The sequence below is a fragment of the Diabrotica undecimpunctata genome, chromosome 7, assembly GCF_040954645.1.
Source record: "Diabrotica undecimpunctata isolate CICGRU chromosome 7, icDiaUnde3, whole genome shotgun sequence".
Taxonomy (NCBI): Eukaryota; Metazoa; Arthropoda; class Insecta; order Coleoptera; family Chrysomelidae; genus Diabrotica; species Diabrotica undecimpunctata.
The window spans coordinates 110,985,117-111,006,255 of NC_092809.1; the positions used below are offsets into that span (position 1 = coordinate 110,985,117).

The window sequence follows — 21,139 nt, forward strand, 5'->3', positions numbered from 1 at the left end:
CGGCACTCCAACTTTGGCATGGCTAACTTTTGCACGTCGGACTCTAGTACGTGCCCTCTCAATTGAAGTAAGGCTTCCCACACATCTCGGTAGGTAGGTTGGTCACGGGCAGTGTCTTTTGTTACCAGGTAGAAAAGGTAACGTGATGCATCTTGGAGTTTCAAGGTTTTACCGGGAGCTGGCACCTGGCATTGAAGTTCTGCAACTCGACCAAACTTCCTTCGAAAGACGGAACTGCCAACCCTGGTGCGTCTTTGATACTGGCCGGGATGGTAAGGGCCAGCGAGTAGTCATCGGGGAGCGCGAGTAGATCTTGCTTTTCTTCAGTGGTAACACCATGTCTTGCTTTACCGGTACCTCCATAGGCACCCATGAATTCCTCAAACGTGAGGTCAGACACGTCTTGGACTTGGTTTACTTCCACTTCTTCATCTACGTCGTGGTCACCTTCGAAAGACGCCAACCGGTTATGGTGTACTATCATCGGCTTTCCCCTCGGAATCTTGCTTATTCGGTAGATGACATCGTTGATCTTCTCCATAATTAGGTATGGGCCTTCCCAAAACTGCTGCAATTTGGGAGCACAACCTTTTCGCTTCTTGGGATTATAGAGCCATACTTTGTCGTTCTTCTTAAAGCAACCCTTTTCGGCTTGTGTATCGTACCGTTTCTTCATTCGGTCGCTAGCGATCTGAAGGTGGGAACGGACCAACTCATGTACATCGTCCATTCTTCTTCGTAATTCGATCACATAATCTTCACCTGCTACATCTTCTCCAGGTCGACATCCAAACTCGAGATCACAAGGTAGTCGCATTTCGCGTCCGAATAGGACTTTGGCTGGTGTCTGGCCTGTTGATTCATTCACAGCAGATCTGTAGGCCATTGTGAAGAACGGAAGGTATTGGTCCCAGTCTCGCTGATGATCGGACACCATCTTTGTCAAATACTTGCCAACTGTCCTATTCATTCGTTCTACCATACCATCCGATTGCGGATGATACGCGGTAGTTCTTGTTTTCTTCATGCCTAGTCTATCACATATTCCTTGGAATAGATCACTTTCGAAGTTCCTGCCTTGGTCACTATGGATCTCCAAAGGCACTCCAAATCGGCTGATATATTCTTGGATCAACTTATCTGCAACGGTGGCGGCCTTCTGGTCTGGAAGTGCGTAAATCTCGACCCACTTAGTGAAGTAATCCATTACTACCAACATGTACTTGCCCCCATTTTCACTTTCTGGAAATGGCCCTGCAATGTCCAAAGCTATTCTTTCAAACGGGCTTCCAACATTATATTGTCTCATAGGAGCTCTCCTTTTTCGGTGAGGCCCGTTACTCGTAGCACAAATAGTACATTTCTTACACCAGTCTTTTACGTCGTCGGAACTGTTCATCCAATAAAACCGTTCCCGAATTCGCTAAAGGGTTTTCCTTACACCAAAATGCCCTCCCGATGGACTGTCGTGTAACTGACGAAGTACTTCGGCTATTCTGCTCTTTGGGATCACCAACTGTCTTCTCTTCTCTGAACCGTCATCATTTTCCAGGACTCGTTTAAGCAAGCCATCTTCGATGATAAATGAGTCCCACTGGGCCCAATACGTCTTAACTACTGAGCATAGGTTTGATATTTCCTGCCAAGGTGGTCGACGGCTTTCCTCTTTCCATTTTCGGATTTTCTGTATAACTGGATCTCTCTCTTGTTCTTCCCTTATCTTAGTAGGCGTCCAGTCGTCGTTGACAATCGTCGTTCTTAGCACTGCTGCTTCCTTGGATTCCGTTTTGTTGCAGTGGGAACACTCTGCTGGGCATGGCCTTCTGGAAAGAGAATCAGCGTTTCTGTGGCTAACTCCGGCCCGGTGCTCAATCTTAAAATCGTATTCTTGGAGTCGTTCGATCCACCTGGCTATCTGACCCTCTGGATTCTTAAACTGCATCAACCACTTAAGGGCGGCATGGTCGGTTCGGATTAGAAACTTTCTGCCATAGAGGTATTGATAGAAGTGCTCTACTGACTTAACTACTGCTAGAAGTTCTCTTCTCGTGACGCAATAATTCCGCTCAGGTTTTGAAAGAACTTTACTAAAATATCCGAGGACTCGTTCCTGTCCTCCTTGAATCTGAGACAGCACTCCTCCAATTCCCACATTACTTGCATCTGTATCTAAGATGAACTCTCCTTCTGGCAATGGATACCCTAAAATTGGTGCTGTTATTAAATGCTTTTTCAAGGTCTCAAAGGCATTTTGGCAGTCTGCATCCCAGCGGTAATCTCTTGCTTCCTCCGTAAGTCGCGTTAATGGCTTAGCGATATCTGCAAACTTCTTAATAAACCTCCGGTAGTAAGTACATAGTCCAAGAAAACTTCTCACTTGATGTTTGTCAGTTGGTTTTGGCCATTCCTTAATGGAATCGATTTTTCCTTTATCCACGGCCACCCCTTCTTTACTGACTATATGACCCAGATAATTGACTTTACCTTGAAATAGCTGGCACTTCTTGGGGTTTAGCATCAATTGGGCAGCTTTTAGTCGATTAAAAACGTTTTCTAAATTCCTCAAATGATCTTCGAATGTCTCCCCCAAGACGATTATGTCATCTAAATAAACCAGGCATGTTTTCCAAGATAACCCTCTCAACACATTTTCCATAAGCCTCTCAAATGTCGCAGGAGCATTACAGAGTCCAAATGGCATAACGTTGAATTGCCACAATCCAGATCCTGTGGTGAAGGCTGTCTTTTCTTTATCGACTGGGTCCATTTCTACCTGCCAGTATCCAGACTTCAAATCTAAAGTAGAAAACAATTTACTTCCAGCCAATGTGTCCAATGTGTCATCGATCCGAGGCAGAGGATAACTATCTTTCTTGGTAACGTTGTTCAGCAAACGGTAATCCACACAGAACCTCGTCGTTCCGTCTTTCTTCTTAACCAGGACCACCGGAGAGACCCATGGGCTCGTAGAAGGTTCTATCACCCCGTCTTTCTTCATTTCCTGAACAATCGTTTCAGCTTCCTCTCTCTTCGCCTGTGGTAATCGTCGAGCTGTTTGACGAATTGGCTTAGCATTACCAGTATCAATTTTATGCTTAACAACGGTAGTTCTTCCCGTCTTTCCTCCTTTCGGTACGAAAATATCACGATACTGCCGCAGAAATTCCCTTAATTTCCTTTTCTCCATCTGATTTAGAGACTGTCCTGCAACTGCAACCATTTGGTCGAATTTGTCGTTGGAATTATCAGATGTTGTCGCCTGACGGATTATGGATGTCACAGGTACACAAGTTCCTACTTTTGTCTCTTTCTTTATGGTCACTGGGTAGTCGTTGACATTGATAAGTCTCACAGGAATTTCTTTAGCCGAAGTCACCAATTCCTTTCCAATTATGATTCCACGGCCAACCTCATCGTCGTGGTTCCAAGGCTCCATCATAACAGGTCTCCCTTCGTCTACAATTCCCTGTAGTCGCGCTACTATGATCGTTTCGCTTCTCGCAGGCACGACTGTATCTTCTGTAATGGCTGCTTGCACAGTGTTGTCATTATGTGGATGGAGAAATACCTCCTCGTTGCCAACTTTGATTACCTTATTCTTAAAATCCAATTGGAATCCATGCATATTCATTACGTCCATTCCTAATATAACATCCTCTTCGATGTCAGCAACTATAACAGTATGGACAAACTTTTCTGCCCCAATTCCCAATTGTACCTGGATTTCTCCATGAATGTTGGCATTTTCACCTGTAGCGGTCCGAAGTCGTAACCTCGTTGGTAACAGTTTCTTTCGGCTGTTTATAACTGTCGGGCGTATAATGGTTCTGGTCGCTCCGGTATCCACCAACAACGTATGTCTTTTACCATTTATTTCTCCATCTACATATACACTATCTTCACGACATTTCAAAGAAGCTATTAGTATAAGAGGGTCTTTGGAAAAGTTCCGGGTCGAAGCTGCTCCCCTAAAGCCGACTCGTTCTGGTTTTCCTGATGGTGAGTTTCTTGATTTTATGGTCTTCGTTTTCTTGCATGTAATACTTTTCATCATATTAACGAGCTGGTCAAGTTTATCTTCATCTCCTTCCTCTTTTACAGTCCTAACTTTACTGTACCCGCCAGAGGCCTGCGTAGCTGACTCGTATTCGAGGGCGGCGGATAGGACATCAACCAGCGTCTTGTGACGAGCTAATCGCAGTGTTCTCTGCATTTCATGATCACGAAGACCATCAATAAATGTTTGAACGGCCAATTTTTCCATCATGTCTTCGGGAGCTGTTGGATAAGCATATCGTACTAATCTGGCAATATCTACCTCATATTCTTGAAGAGCCTCATCTTTCTTCTGTCTACGATTTTTAAGCTGCGACTGATATACATGCTCCAAATGTTCGTGGCCATATCGCATATTTAACCTCTTCTTCAGTTGTTCGAAATCATCGGTCTCCTCTACGGCTATGGTCTGAAGCACATCTAAGGCATCTCCTCGAAGAGCGATAGTCAGGTTCACAGCCTTTTCTTTTTCAGACCATCCATTTGCTCTTGCGGCTGATTCGAACTGTTTCATGTAGTTGTTCCATGATGATTTTCCGTCGAAAGTTGGGACTTTCACATGGACAGAACCTCCACTTCCTTCAAATTTCGGTCGTGTTTCCAACTTACATTTCGTCTCGTCTTCTTTTATCTCCACTGTAATCGGATTGTTACCTCTCTCTGCTGTCCCTGTTTCCTCCATCTTCTTTTCCATCTCTTTCCATATCTTTTCTTCGAAGGCTAACATATCGGCAGCAACTTGGTTTTTTAATGAAGATATTCTATCGTCCAGGGCAGACATCTCAGAAGTGACTTTAGAGATTTCCGAAGAGATGTTAGCAGAGACTTTGCTTTCCAGCGAAGAAATCTCGTTAGAAACTTTGTCTTCCAACGAAGCGATGTCGCCGGAAACTTTGGCTACATCACCAGAAACTTTGGCTACATCACCAGAAACTTTGGCTACATCAGAAGAAACTTTCGAAATATCGTCAGAAACTTTGTTCTCTAATGATGCGATGTCACCAGAAATTTTCGAAATCGACGAGAGGACAGCATCATGTTTGTCTTCAAATATATAAGTCTCTGGATCTAGTCCTTCTTCTAGCAAAGCGTTCTTTAGTCGTTGGACTAACTCAGCCTTTTTTCCGGTAGAAGCTAATTCTCTGTCTTCAAGATGTCTTCTTAAATTAGTCACTGTCAGCTCATAAATCGTAGCCATTTTCACAATTTATTTTATATTCACTTGTATTATTATTATAAGTCTAATTTATGTTCGATCTCACTTCTGGCACCATTTGTTGTGAATTTATTAAAAGGTTCAATATTTATAACACTTACGGATTTAATTTATTTCTTTATTTATATTAACTTATCTGACAATAATTTATATATATCCGTACGTAACAAATTCGCGAGCGCGGCGTCTTCAGAATTAACTGTCCCTTCCAAATAAAGTTCCGTTATTATATACCAGTGCCGTTATCTCGAAAAATCTAAAACCTTCGATGGCGAAACGGTAAAGGCAAACTGGATTTCCCTCGCATCGGTTCTGGAAGGTCGCTCAGGTAAATCGAGGCCTCTCGTAAACTCTACAACATATTAGAATAAAAACATGTTTTAAAGGTTAAAACTATGACTCATATTTTTACGTAACAGTATATATTCATAAAAAATAATTCTTAGTAAAAAACTGTTGATACATTTTATGATCACTCTCTTAGTTACCAAAACCCAAATTTAATTTCACAATCTATAAATTACATTATTGTATACCTCCTACTACTGCTAATATTGATAAAAATATAAATTAAATGGAATACTTTTAAAAATTGAAACAAGGTAGGTTGCTTAAAATATTGGAATAATTTAAAAAAACGATTAGATAAACAATGACCTTTTTATGTTAAATGTATGTATAACTAAAACTACTCTTATCGCACGATTGAGTAATGGCATAATTTGTTCGAAGCATTCCGTTGCACGTAAACAAACAGTAGTTTATCATTTGTAGGCCTGTGTGGATCACTAAAGTAAAAAAATATATGTTTAGGTGAGTTAGAATTTAACAATTATTTAAAACTATGTGGGTGTTTAAATTTTAAGATGTGTACGTAGTTTTTTCTGTCAGTACCTACATAAGGTTGTCACAACATTCAACTTACTTTAATGATCCGTTATAAACATAAAGTTTTGTTTTTTTTTTATTTTCGTTTTTCCGTTTATAGGTCTACGTTATTTTTTGTGCTTTTTCTGTTTCCTTTTAATTTAAAAAATATCTAAGATACTGAATGGCTTCGAAATAAAAGACACTCTTTCTGTATTACTTGCATTCGGAGCTACCTGACATTAAACTTTTGATAATATGGTAGATTTGAAATAGTTATCGATAAATTCCAGCTCCTTCTTCACAAAATACATAGGCTATATTTATCAGTAGTTTGAATGATGCCATGTACTTTCTATATCATAGTCTTCATCAAGTTTTAGGTATTATTAGTAGCAGTGATTTTTTTAATGGTTGGTATAATATATTTTTCCATATTGTGGAATTAATTAATTTTATTATTTTGGCAATCTAGTTTTCCTGCTCTTCCTGATATTTTTTTATTTATTTATTAAATTTACAATGCACCTAATCCTATAATTAACCGGCATTTTATATTTAACCTAATCTGCTACTTAACTATTATTTATACATTTATATCACTATCGCACAAATTCCAAAAGTTTTGGTGCGTTTGAGCCTAAGGATAAGGTCTTGATTATCTAGCAGTTCTAACACTTCCCTTTGTATGGTTTTTATGGTTATGAACTTAGTTTTCGTGACCCTTGGCAATCTTCTTTATTTCTTCTTTAATTATTACTATACAGATTTCCCGAGTAGGTCTTTGTTGCGGGTATAGCAAAGACCGTGGACTATGTTTCTTAGTATTCGGTTGTGGATTCTTTGAAGTCAATCATAGTTACTCTCACTAGTACAGCTCTATATTTGTAGACCCTAGGACAATACTGCTTTGAGCATTTGTTTTGTAAACTAGTACCTTGTTCTTGATTGTGAGCTTCTACCTAATAACCAATATAACTTCTTGTATTTAAGTTTCACTTCTTCAGTTTTCTTTCTGATATATTCCTGACACTTTAATTATCTATTTAAATGTAGCCCTAGGTATTTAACTGTTTTCTTGTACGGGATGATTTTATTGTTTAATCAAACTGGGTGATTATTTATTTTTTTGTAAGTGAAATCGATATGGGCAGATTTCCCTTCATTAATTTGTATGCGCCAGTTGTTATTCCATTTGCTTATTTTGTTTATTGTACTCTGACGGTATCTAGTTGTTTTTTCGAATGTTTCACCGACTATTAGTATTGTAGTGTTATCTGCAAATCTGGCCAGCTTAATATTTTCTGTAACAGGGATGTCACAGGTATATAATAAACATAGTATGGGTCCCAGAACACTGCCCTGTGGGGCTCCTGCTTTGATTGGACGTAGTTCTGAATATTCTTCTTCCTGTTTAACTCTAAAAGATATGTCTTCTATATATGACTGTATTAGAGAGACATATCTTGCTAATAATAAAATTAAATTTAGCTCACAAGACTAGACCTTTTGGACTCATCGACACATATATGTGCGGAATTTATATAATTTATTTTATGTATTTTAAAATGGTCATTTTCTTTACTTTATCTCCTTTGCCATTTGTTATTTTTTTATTTTTTGTTCCAGTTCTTCTGTTCTGTTTTCCTAACATTTCCTTGATCTTGATTTTTTCTTTGTCTATTCGTTTATCTTCGATAACTTTATTCAATAACTTATTTTCATTCATCCTTAGGTACGCCTAAGCCGTTGTTTACTACTATTTTAGTTATTATATTTTTTTGTTCAAATATTTTTCTTCTTAAAGCGCGGCTTGTGCGGCTCTGAAAAGTGCATTGATGTCGAGGTTTGTCCATTCCCTTTTATACTCTATAGCCATGAGTATTTTCTTCTCCCGATGCCTCTTTACCTTCAATATTCAATATTCCCCTCCATAATCAATTTTAAAAAGGAATTTAAAAAATTCCCAAATATGTGACGTAAGCTGCTTTCCGCTTCGCTATTTGCAGCAATTCTCTTTCTTTCTCTATTTGACATAGTATTTCGTCGTTGGTTATATGATCCGTCCAGAAAATTTTAAGGATTTTCCTTAACACCCACATTTCGAAGGCTTTCAAGGCTATTAATCACGTTAGCTTTTATTGTCCACTCTCCACTCCATACAGCAGTACTGAGTAAACGTAGCATTTCACAAAAGGGTACCGTACCGTTAAACTAAAACTCTTGTTGCTAAGCAGAGCTCATATTCATAAATGTTGGTCGTGCCTGTTTAATTATGCTAAGTATTTCTGTGTCTGGGTCTAGGTCCTCAGTTATCCAATTTCCGAGATATTCGGTGTTCTACTAACCACCACTTTATTTTTGTAAATGTTTAAACCAAATTGTGCTTCTTCTATATTTAATACATCGATAAGACTTTGTTTCTGGCTGTCGTCTATTACAACTCCTTGATCAGCATAGCAAAGGTTATTAAAAACTTGCCCATCTTTATGCTTTGCGCAGTATCTCTTAAGGTTCCCTATTTTCCTTTTACATTCCCTACTTTTACCCATGCTCTTTGATTTAAGTAAAGGTTCTCAATGAATCTTAACTAATTCTGATCTATCATTCTACCTTGTGTAGAAACGCGTCTTTGCCATGGTCTCTGTATTTTTGAACCAATACAGTCTAATTAACGAGTGCGTCACGTAGCCGAGGCCTTGCCTAAATCAGTTACATCAATCTGTTTACATCATTTAAAAATGTTGTATGCACTATCTTCAAGAACAGTTTTATAACCTCACTTAATAGACTGATCATTCTGAACTGAAGGCTGGAGCCTAGGCGATATTTCGCTCATCTCATAGATATTGTTGAATAGTTCTACCAGCGCATCCATATTCTTGTGATTTAGCAGTTTTATTACGTTTTTTGTATATTTCATCTAATCCTGCTGCCTTTGCTTACTTTGATTTATTGCTTTTAGTATTTATGATTTAAGTATTTTTGGAGAAACTTTGCCTTTATATTGGTCTGCAAGATTGTGCTGGCTATTCTCTACATAGAGTTGTTAGGTATTTGTTTTCCACTGATGGAAAAGTGCCTAAGCGTTATAGATAATATTATTGTTCTTTACTATTTTGTTGAGGCTACAAGCTTTTATTCTGCATTCACCATTCTTTTACTAGCTTGTGTATGTTGAAATAGTTCTGTTTTTCTTTAATCTGCTTAATTTATGTGGAACTATCTTTAACCACTGTTCCTGGGGTTTACGAATCTCTTTGCGAATGTTTTTATCGAGTTTTTATATTCAACTTTGTCTTTATTGATTGACCATATACCTAGGGATGTCAAATACTCAAATTAGTATATTTTTTTTATTTCATAAGAATATTCAATTACTTATTCTATCAATAGAAAGAGCATTAGCAACCGCAGATGCTTGTTTGGTCTGTACTTACATAATAATTTCTAAAAACATGTCAAAACGTATTTGGAAGAAGTTATACATCAAGTCATGCATTACATGAATTATATTGTTACAAATACAATCCACTCCGCAATTGATCCTACGTATTCATCAGTGAATAAAACGGAAGATATAATTATCAAGATTAGAAGTTTATTTCTGAGAAAAATTTAATTCTCTTGAGTGTCAAAATAACCGAGTTAATCAAGGTCCTGAACTTTATTATGTTCCTGAGTTAATATATGTTCCTTTAATGACGGAATTAATCAACAATAATAGATGAATCAATAGCTGAATCAGCAGCTAAATCAATGATTGCTGCAACTACGCAAATACTTTCATTTCACAAGCGTCAATAAAAATTGAAAATTCCACCAAAGGAAGAACTGGAATACAAAGTGAACGCTTAACTCGCATGGTATGGAACAGGGATGATAACATATCCCAACAAAATGAAAAAATTTTGTGCTTGAGAATGTCCTTTTTTTATAGTAGTTTTTTGTTGGAATCGATTGTATAATTTTGACTTCGCTTGAAAGAGATATATACAAAGGCACCTGGAAATCACCAAACGGACTTCAGTAATATGATAGATATCTTCTTTCATTTTTATTAAAATAAACAATATTCTACAAAAGCAGTTAAATAGTCTCTTTCTCGTCAATGGCGCTACAGCTCAAATCGAGCCTTGGTTTTCTCCAAACTATGCCTCCAACCTTGCCGGTCCCGCGCCGATCTTCTCCAGGTTCTCACGTCTAGCAAATTTTGCGCGTCCGCTGCCAGTGCCTCTTATCTAACAGTTGGTAAAGTTCATGGTTGTACATTCATCTCCATACTCCGTTTTCGGTAATAGGTCTAAATTTCTTTCTTAGAACTTTTGTTTCAAAGACTTTCAGCTTTCGTTTTGTGTCTTCTGCCATCACCCATCTCGCATCCATAACATTTTTTTGGTCTAATAATAAATATAGTTTCATTTAATAAAAATGGAAGAAGCTATCGTTAAAAATAAAGGCACCCATATACCTTGAGAAAACACCGTAGGTATAACACAACTCTGAGAAAACTATATATTTTCTATACTGATCACTACTGACACGCTTCTTGGTAAAATTCCTCCCAACACCTAAACCATACGATGTAAGTGATCACGCAATCACGCTTATAACTCATTTCATTTCTTATTTCCTGGAATACTGTATTATATATTTCTGACTATTAGTTCATAGCAATATGGATGACGTGTTTAGAAGTCGAGGAAATGATATTGTAACGAACAAGCTTATTTCGTCGTACACCATAGAACGGTTGCATCTGTCGAGACGATTATGTGTTTTCGAGAATTTTCCTGATGTATCGATCGGCTGACAGATCGAGGCGTTTATACAAGCGAGAATAGAGGTGGACTATTTTAGTACATAATAACTTTTAAAATTTGAGAAACATTTTTTATTTTCGTTAAAACTGCTTCTTCTGCTGACTGAAACTGGAATGTCTCTGGCTCATCTCCATTCTTGTTGAGAACATCCTTCAGTCGTTCTTGAAGGATCTTCTTGGACCCGCTGCAGTCTTCATCGCTATCTTCTAGTTGCTCACGCAACTGTTTTACTGAAAGTTCTACTAACAGCATCTTTGGTCAGGCACACACGTACTTTACAAATTTTCTTTTTTTTGAAAATCACTAACAAACTACGTGGATGTTCCCGACGAGCAATATTTTTCAAAAGTTCAAAAGTCTTTTTCAAAAGTCACTTCTGAATTTATTTTTAAATAAATAAATTACCTCACACCGTAATACAAGTTATTATGTACTAGAATAATCTGGAATAGTCCACCTCTATTCTCGCTTGTATAAATGCCTCGATCTGTCAGCTGGTCGATACATCAGGAACATTCTCGAACACTCATCATCGTTTTGAGAGATGCAATCGTTATATGGGGTACGTCGAAATATGTTTGTTCGTTACAATATATTGCGTCATTAACTACTATAATTATCATTATCATGTCAACACAAAGGATCTAGAGCATGATAACCGCTTAGTAACAGCCAAATGTACAAAAATATTAATTCATCAATTTTACCTCACTCTCATCTAATATAGTTTAATCTAATTTTTAGCGCAATACCCTTACACTTCCGGTTATCTGTCCGAACCGGAACCAGGGGCGTACGACAGTGATTTCACCGACTACAAATATCAAACTCTGGATAGAAGGCGGCCGGCGCCACAAGATCGATCTACGGAATATATTTCATCTACGATGCCAAGGCCAACAGTTAATAGGTTTGTATATTAAAATAGGATACAAAAATTGTTTGCGTTGTAGTCTCACTGTCATTGTTCATCATTCTGGCTTTTACAACCCTGCGTGGGTCCTAGCCTCCTCAAGAATTTCTCACCAGTCGTCCCTATCCATCGCCTTTTTCCGTCAAGCACTTATTCCCATATTTCTCATATCTTCATCGATGTTAACAAGGAACCTTGTTCTGGATCTTCCTCTTCTTCTCTAACCAATGGGTCTATCAAGGAGCATTTTTCTAGCTGCGTCATTTTGTTCCATCCGCATTACATGTCCTTTCCACCTCAGACGTCCTATCTTAATACGTTTTACGATATCAGGTTCCTGGTATATTCTCTGCTCCATTGTCATTCACTGCTACATAGATTCGCCTTAGTACTTTTCTTTAGAAACATCCTAACATGTTTTCATTATTTTTTGTTACAGTCCAGGTCTCTGAACCATATGTTAGAACTGGGCGTATTATTGTTTTGTAGAGTTTTATTTTTGTATTTCTCGATAGAATTGTGGATTTAAGGAGGAGATTGAGCCCAAAATAGCATCTGGTGGCCGAGTAAATCCTGCGGTTTATCTCTGCAGTAGTATTATTTTCAGTATTAAGGAGCGCTCCAAGGTATACAAATTCGTTCACTTTCGCTTCTTTTAATGTTACACACGCCTCTCGTACAGCGTTTTCCGTTCTCCCAACAATATTGATATCATCATCATAGGCCAGGGTTTGCACTGGTTTATTATATATTGAACCAGTGGTTGTGATTTTTGACATACATATTGCTTTTTCTAGAGCCAGATTGAACAGTATACAGGAGAAAGGGGCTCCCTGGCGTAGCCCATTAATTGTTTTAAAAGGTTCAGACAGTTCCCCCTGAATTTGTACTCTACATTCGACTTTTTCAGGTGTTGGTTTTGTTAAATTTACCAACTGATTTAGTTTTCCTAGCTCTTTCATTGTTTTGAACATTTCTCTTCTATTCACAGAGTCGTAGGCTGCCTTGTAGCCTATAAATATGTGATGACTATCAATGCCATATTACAGTGTTTTTTCCAAAATTTGTTTCAGGGTGCAATTTGCAATCTGATGAATTGTAGATTTACCACCTCTGAAACCAACCTGGTATTTTCCTACTATCTCTTCTGCGTATGGTGCCATACGGTGACATAGTACTGTGGAAAATATTTTATACGCTGCATTTAGAAGCGTAATTCCTCTGTGGTTATAGCATTCAAAGATATCTCCTTTTTTGTGTATGGTACAAAGTATTCCAATATTCCAATCATTGAGGGGGGATTTCTGTGTCTATATTTCTTTTATAAGCTGCTGTAATGCTAGAATGGTATCATAGCCACCTTCTTTATATAGTTCAGCTGGAAGATTATCTATTCTGGGTGATTTGTTTCTGGCTAATTTTATAACTGCATCTTATATTTAATAATCGTTGGTGGTTCCTCTTCTCTCTCGTCTGCTCCCCTTACCTCATCTCTTTCGTCTTCCAGGTTTTCTTCCTCTTCCTCCATATTAAGTAGTTAAAGTATTCCACCCATCTACTCAATACATCTTTCCTTGTTGTTAATAGGTCTGACTTCTGCATTGTCTTGTGGTTGCCTTGAATTCGTTGCTGTTGATGTTAACTTTCTTATAGAATGCTCTGAATTCTTTCTATCTGTTAAGGTTTTCTATATATTTAAGTTCCGTATTTAGGTGGTTTCGTTTTTTTCTTTTGTGTAATTATCCTCTTTTCATCTCTTTTTTGTCTGGTAATTCTTTACAGTTGTTCTAGTTCGTCAGGTAAGTATCTTTCTGTAGACGTCATTTTTTTCTTTTGTTGCATTCTTGCATTCATCGTTAAACCAATGATTTTTACGGGCACAAATTTCTGTTCCTATTTCATCTTTCGCTGCTGCTTCAATGTATTCCTTTATTCTGGTCCAGTAGGAGTCGATATCTGTCTGGCATTCTTCATTTACATTTTGAGTCCTTAGCCCGTTGGTGATGTTTTCCGAGTACCGTTCTGCAATTGCCGCATCTCTTAGCTTTTGTACATTCCATTTTTTTTGTATCCATTTTATTTTCTTTACTGGTGTTTGAAATTCTAGCCCCTAATGTTGAGATCACTAGGCAATGATCTGAGTGTATGTTTGCGCCTCTATAACTTCTGCAGTTTATTAAGTCTGTTCCATGTCTTGAATCTATTAAGATGTGATCAATCTGACTCGTTGTTCTTTCATCAGGAGAGGGCCAGGTTACCTTGTGTATGTTCTTGTGTTCAAAATAGGTGCTAGCGACTGTCATATTGAGTGCTGCTGCTAAGTTTATCAGTCGTAATCCATTATTGCTACTGATGTTGTGAGTCTCACTGTCTCTTTGTCATAATTTGTTTTGACAAATATCTGATCTACGATCCATACTGAATGAAAATTTTGTTAAATCTAATAATACTTTAAACAAATATACTAACGATGAACTCTACCAGGTCAATGTCTTCTGACGTTGTACGAAACTCAGCGGATAAATACACGACCCAACCAGGAAAAATAGAAAACTACACACCAGGTCGTTCCTCAATCTCAGAAAAAGAAGCAAAACAGGCAAGTATTTATATAGATACACATTTACTATTTACTTCTACCTTACGTGCACGTGTCATCACAATGACTTAGGCACTTCGTCTACGTAGAAACTGGTTACAGGCTATTACAAAACATCAATTTTATTTTTGTATTTCCTAATGTAAGATTGCCGCTCTATAGGAGATTTCTCTTGGAAATTGAACACATATTTATTCCAAACAACAGTATTCCCTCTACTTTTACGGCTTTGTAAAAAACTTACTCCATTTTATATAACAAATAACACATTTTCAGCTAATTGGAAATGCAGTTATGGTTACAAAATAATCTATAAAGATTATATTTATTTCTATACACAAATGATTTCAAAGTTCTCTTTTTTATTTCTTTGTATCTCCAATACATTTTGAGAACAATTTCTGAAGTGAAAATCGAAACGTCAAATCAACTTATCAAGTATAAATTATTACTTATTCCCAATAAAAATAGCAAATTGCATTAAGATGCCACAAGAAAAGTGCTTCAGAACAATATTAAGAAACCGGTATGGGTCTAGCGTCATTCAAAGTTTTAGTAGGTTGGAAATTCTATATGAAAAGCTGGCACATTGTCATAATTCGATTAAATTTTTACGAAGATGTAGGGATAACAACTTACTACCAAAAGGCTTGAAGTTACGTCCAGCATATTCAAGCAGAAGGTTTCAAAAAATTCTACACAGAAATTTATCCATGATCCGAGAAAGGTTACTAATGGTTATTTCAGGCTAATTTCAGGTTATTAATGTTATCTCTTTCTATTTTTTGAGATTTGAAATCTGATCTGAGATCTCTTTCTGTTTTTATTTTGAGTAAACATTAAAACCAACGAAAAGAAGCTTTATAAAGCTTGAAATATATAAAGTTAGTTGTCTGCCAAGTCCCAATCTCAATATTAAAATTTAAATACTTGACAACATTGAATGTAACGTTGGGAGCTCGATCTCTTTCGCTTAACGAGCAGAGAAGAAATAAGTGTATGTATAAAATTTGGTCTGAGTACATTACTACATGTACATTAATACAAGCAACTCGCTTGTATTAATGTACAGTCATATTAATGGCATTGAATATTTTTGAATAATGTAACGGTTTTTCTTGTAACATTCTCAAATTTCCCTAGTAAAACATAATAAACAAACACCAAAAGCTGTGAAAAACTGAAACACACTCTGAAAACACACACAAATCAGTTACTAAGAAACAAAAACCGATAAAAAATCGGTTGCCTGTAAAGTCGGTTTTACGGGCGAAAATTTTACGTGACAACGTCTTTTTCTCGGTAGAATATTTATTGATATGAATATTATTAAATTGCACAATAGGAACAAGGAATTGAATGAAAATAAGAATTGCACAAATTTTAACTATAGAAATATATTTTGTTTACTAAAACATTGTACATGTAAACTTAAACTTAACTAATTTCTATTTGAGTGATTTTGTTGAGGATAGGACGATGATAGGAGAAATATGAAATGAAAGGAAGTGTTTCTGCTGTAATGTGTCTTGAACGCCAAGAACGCTCGAGAAAGACAGAGACACAAGCACGGAAGCACGCACCGATTCAACGCGCCTAATTCTCCAGTGCTGCGCGCGCAGCGGACCGATCATGTTTGAGTGGGAGAGAGACGCAAGGTATTCACCGGTCCGGCGGGCCTCTCTCTCGTTCGGTGACTCACTGTAACAGACGTGAGCGGGCCTTACACTTTTTCATGAATGACTCCGAGCCACAACCTAATTTAAGACGTTGTCACGTCAAAAGTACGGTTGCTTAATAGTTTAATAAATAACCAGTTGCTTCGTGGATGAAAACCCTTATGTATTCACTTTTGTAAGTTACCATACACGTATGTATTTTATTAAAGTATATCCTCTTTGTTTAATAACCTTAGCTGTTGTTTAGTTGATAATCAATTTTTGTTTAGATTTTTGTAAAATACTAAAAAAAAACTTTACAAATTAGCTCGGGTAATATCTTAAATATAATTAAAAAAATAATATATTATTAATTATTACCATTATTAGAGGTTTAAAATTTTTCTAATGATCCAATATTTTTTTATTTTTTATAGTGGTGGGACGAAGTCATGGATATATTCGATGGGGTACGATTTTTATGCTGAATAATATATTAATATTTTTTTCTTTCTTCTTTAACACTTTACATGTACAAAACTGTAGAAGATATTCCTCGGGTATTTGAAATCGATATTATTGTTAAAATATTATAGTTAAAAAACTAACTTGTTTGGTAGCGTTGTTAAAAGAAAACCAATCAATATAAGAAAATATAACTATTTGTTTAAGACAAGCAAAGAATATGGCATTTAATTTGAAAAAAAAATCATCATTGTCTTTGCGTTTATCCGCATGCCAAGCACCCTTCCTAATTTCTGTCTGTTTCTATCTTGGTACATACCATTCTAATTCCTCTTTCTCAGATTGTCTTCCATCATACCTTTTGCACCACGTTTGCTGATGAAATGCTTTTCCTCAAGAGCCCATCTCCAATTTTCCAGTCCTTGCTGGTTTATTTCAATGCATTTTTACATCTTTTCGTTGTCTAGTATTATTATGTTCGTTTCCATATACATTTTTATTCCGCTTTCCAATTGATTTGATTTCGAGTTAATATTTTTGAATTAGTAACTTTTTAATACAATAAGTTTTCAACAAACTCTTTTAACAAGACAAAAGAGAAAGTAAATAGGTTAAAGAAGTTAGGTCGAAAATTTGAACAAAGGTAACAACGGATACCCAAACGGAAGAGAACACGTCTCTGAAACTTATATACAGATAATCTATAATCTGAATAAAAATAATAATGACTAGATGACCAAGCTTCGAATATTCCATTTTGTAATAGGACTGATTTCAATTGAATCGGTGAGAAGAGAAATCGGATATGTCCATATAGACGATAAGTAAATCCTATGTGAAATACTTATTCTTAAATACCCGAGGAATTTCTGCAGTTTACTATTCACATCTTTTATCTAAATTAATTTGGAGGAGGGTTTTTGATACTAACACTTATTTTTTTCGCAAAAGTGGCTAGATGATAACTCGGCTCTACCCAGCTATGAGGTCATGTTCGCAAGGGCACTTTCAAAATCTGTAAGGAAAAGGAGCATGTCCCAAATATATTTTTTATTCCGATTACATACAAAATTGTTCTTGGATCTACCCAAAATAATTAATTGTTTTTTGTTTGTGTTCATTTTTAACAAATATGTTATTTTGAGTAGGTTGTGTATCACACTTTTTCACAAATTTTTAAAGAATTATAGAAAGTTTTCTAAAAAATATACATAAATATGAACGAATAACGATAGGTATTTGTATTGGCATCCCAGTTCTCTAATTACTTAAGCAATAATGTCATTATATTAAAAAACATTCAATCGTCATTGTAGTTTTCCGTTTTTCGGCTATTTACAAAATGCACCGCTCAAAAAAGTTAGAAAACACTACTTTATACCTTCATAACGTTAGTAAAAATGATGTAAAATTAAAAATTCCAATTTTCGATGCAATAATTTAGTCGCAACGATATTTTAAGTGATCGAGACACTCATTCACACGGTACGATAATTCAATCGAAATTAAATCTTATCGAACCAAATATCTTTAGTCAGATTTCTAGTTAGTTTATAGCAACCGTGAATAATAGATGTCAATTTATCAAAATTTCCGCGTCCACTTTACCATCTCGTACCTATTATACCACGTCAGAGACAATGTACTAATTAAAAAAAATTCCCTTTGTACAAAATACCTAGGTTTTTTTGGTATTTGACCAATTCGACAAAATTTGAATCGGCTGAAGGACTCTACATAGATGCAAGCGCTACTGACGTTCGATTCGAATTTGTTATCGCTGCATTGGATCCGTATACGCATAGTTTTAACCCTCTACTGCATGAATTATTGCAAACATTAAATAAAAAATATTTTTATGTATTGTGATTTTTATTAAGGCGTATAAAAGGCATTAGTACATTTAAAATAACTGTTTAGTCCTATATATAGAAGTTTTTTGTAAACCCATATATGGTTTCATATGCAATAACTACAAACTGGAAGATTTTTTGAAAATCCATATGTGGTTTCGCATGCATTACACGAACATATTTTAATAAAATGTTGACATACAAAAATACATTAGTTATGAAATTGTGATAGACAAGTCTTGCAGGAGTTTTTCTTGTTCTTTTTGTTGGTGTTGGGGTTGTCCCATTGGTTAGCACAGGTGGAGTTCCTTGACGACTAGACGTTGGAGTCCCATTTTGTTCTACTGGACTACCTCTCTTTCTTAGTAGTGGCTTCCCAGATTTACATAAATGTTTAGAAACGGCTTGTTTGAAGTCAAATAATGGCATATAGCAATTTTGTTCATTTTTTCTACGCCAGAATATCCATGCGTTCACAACACATAGATCCAACATATGAAAAAAATTCGTTTATACCATTTTCTTGATCTTAGATGGATTCTGTAAGGCTCCAACATCGAGTCTAATAAGTCCACTTCTCCTATCCTCCCATAAGATAAATCTGTAATTTTGGACTATTAAACCAGTTATCGAAAAATATTTTATGATTAACGTTCTTCGGTACTGTCTCTGTCAGTCTAGTGACAACATTTCCACTGACCCCTAAATCAGGGGCTCTAAGGAAAAGTATTGCTTTGTTCACCAGCAAAAATATCAAAGTCATAACTAAAACCTCATACACCACTAAGTACTTGATTTTTGTATCCCCACTTGTGAGGTTTTGCCAGATTATATTGTTTGAGGTGGTGCCGGCGTTTCGTAGGGATAATTTGTTCGTCAACAGCTATTGTTTAATCTTGTCTAATACAGTCTAATACAGTTGTATTTCAGTAAAGTCTCGATGATGGTAATTTCATCAATGACATAAATATTACATGACATTCCTATGAATTGCTCCATTTCGTTTTCGGTAATATTGGCAGGTTTGTTTATGTTATCCTGCAGAGATTTTATGTTTGATTGTTCAGCAGTCATGGATATTAATCTTTTGGATACAAAAAAAAGTCCAGTGGGACTTTTCCTTCCACCGGCAGTCCAGTGGGACTGCCGGTGGAACTGCCGGTGGAAGTTACACTTCTATACAAGCATTCGCCGTTACAAATTTATTTGGGAGTCAATCTGCACAATCATTACATATGTAATGCTATAGGTAAGACAGCAGAAAGAGAAACGGAATTAATAACAACTTACTAACAATTAATTAATTAAGTTAACAACTTTTGACCTGTAATAGGAGTATAGTAAATGAAGGATTGAATCAATATTTTGATGAAAATGTATATTTTTATTTTCATATATGTATGAAAGGAGTTAAGTGCAAAAATTTTTTTACACATACTCTGCAGTAAAATTCATTGTTTATTTTGTTATTAATATAATAATTCAATACAAATTAAAATGCAATATTCATAAGTATTTAAAAATCACAATAATACACATAAAAAAATACACTACAATACAGTGCAACATAATTCAATATAATAATACAATACAAATTAAAATGCAATATTCATAAGTATTTAAAAATTGACAATAATATACATAACTTTTCTACTTACGCATATATGTTTAATTTACCATGTAAAAATAATAATAAAAAAGTCCTCCCCGTCTGGGAATCGAACCCCGGTCTCCCGCGTGGCAGGCGGGGATACTGACTACTATACTACCGAGGACATGACACAGACGCATTTCAAAATTGACAGTTCTGGGTCATACAGTGATTTATTGAGATTATTATTTTGAAATACAAAAGACGAATATAATTATGAACATTTAATAAATAATACAAAACATATCACATAAATAATAATATTAATAAATATTTTATTATATATATATATATATATATATATATATATATATATCATCATCATCATCATGTGCAGCTTTATCAACCGTTTCCAATTACGGTGCAGCCTCCCTTATTTCAATGTTATTTTATGTTCTTATTATTATTCGACGATGTCTTAGTTATACGTTGTTCTAATAATTTGCGCTCATTTGTATATATATATATATATATATATATATATATATATATATATATATATATATTATATATATCTTTATACATATAATATATATAATATTAAATTATATTTACAAAAGGAACATTTTTATATTCGAGAGAAGAAGAGAGAGAAAATATATCTTCTGTCTCTCCCTTACTCATTATCTTACATATGTAATGATTTCACAGATTCACTCCCATACAAATTTCCAACGTGGAGCGCGCGTATAGAAGTATAACTTCAATAAGAAAAAATCTGCAGGAGTTTCTAACTCAAGGGATACATTCTGGTAGCTCTACAACGCCTTTAAATGCATAATTACTTTTATTAAAATGCTTCAAATGATCTGATTCCCACAAAAAGTTTTCATGTTTCTTTTTTTTTACAATTCTATTTATACCAGAGCAAATAGGTATAATTTCATCCAAATTCCTTTGTTCATTCTTATCACTATCTTAGTTCTCCACCACTTGGAATACAGTTAACGTATTTAGATGAGCCATAAAACTTGCCAGGATCCATTCTGAAAACAAAAACGAAAAATGATAATTTTTCTAAAAACGTTATAACTAAAA

The 21,139-nt window shown here is 35.6% G+C and overlaps 1 protein-coding gene across 14 annotated transcripts in view; it reads left to right on the forward strand.

Moving 5' to 3' along the window:
- Positions 1-21,139, forward strand: part of CAP (Cbl-associated protein) — a 573,660-nt gene that overhangs the window by 461,375 nt on the left and 91,146 nt on the right. For 12 of the 14 annotated variants that reach the window (XM_072537967.1, XM_072537966.1, XM_072537968.1 and 9 more), the window contains 4 exons: positions 11,707-11,872; positions 14,360-14,474; positions 16,570-16,602; positions 17,549-17,614. In XM_072537967.1, coding sequence (XP_072394068.1) covers positions 11,707-11,872; positions 14,360-14,474; positions 16,570-16,602; positions 17,549-17,614 — 380 coding nt within the window. The remainder of the gene's footprint in view (positions 1-11,706; positions 11,873-14,359; positions 14,475-16,569; positions 16,603-17,548; positions 17,615-21,139) is intronic. The other 2 variants (XM_072537971.1, XM_072537972.1) reach the window with 2 other exon arrangements.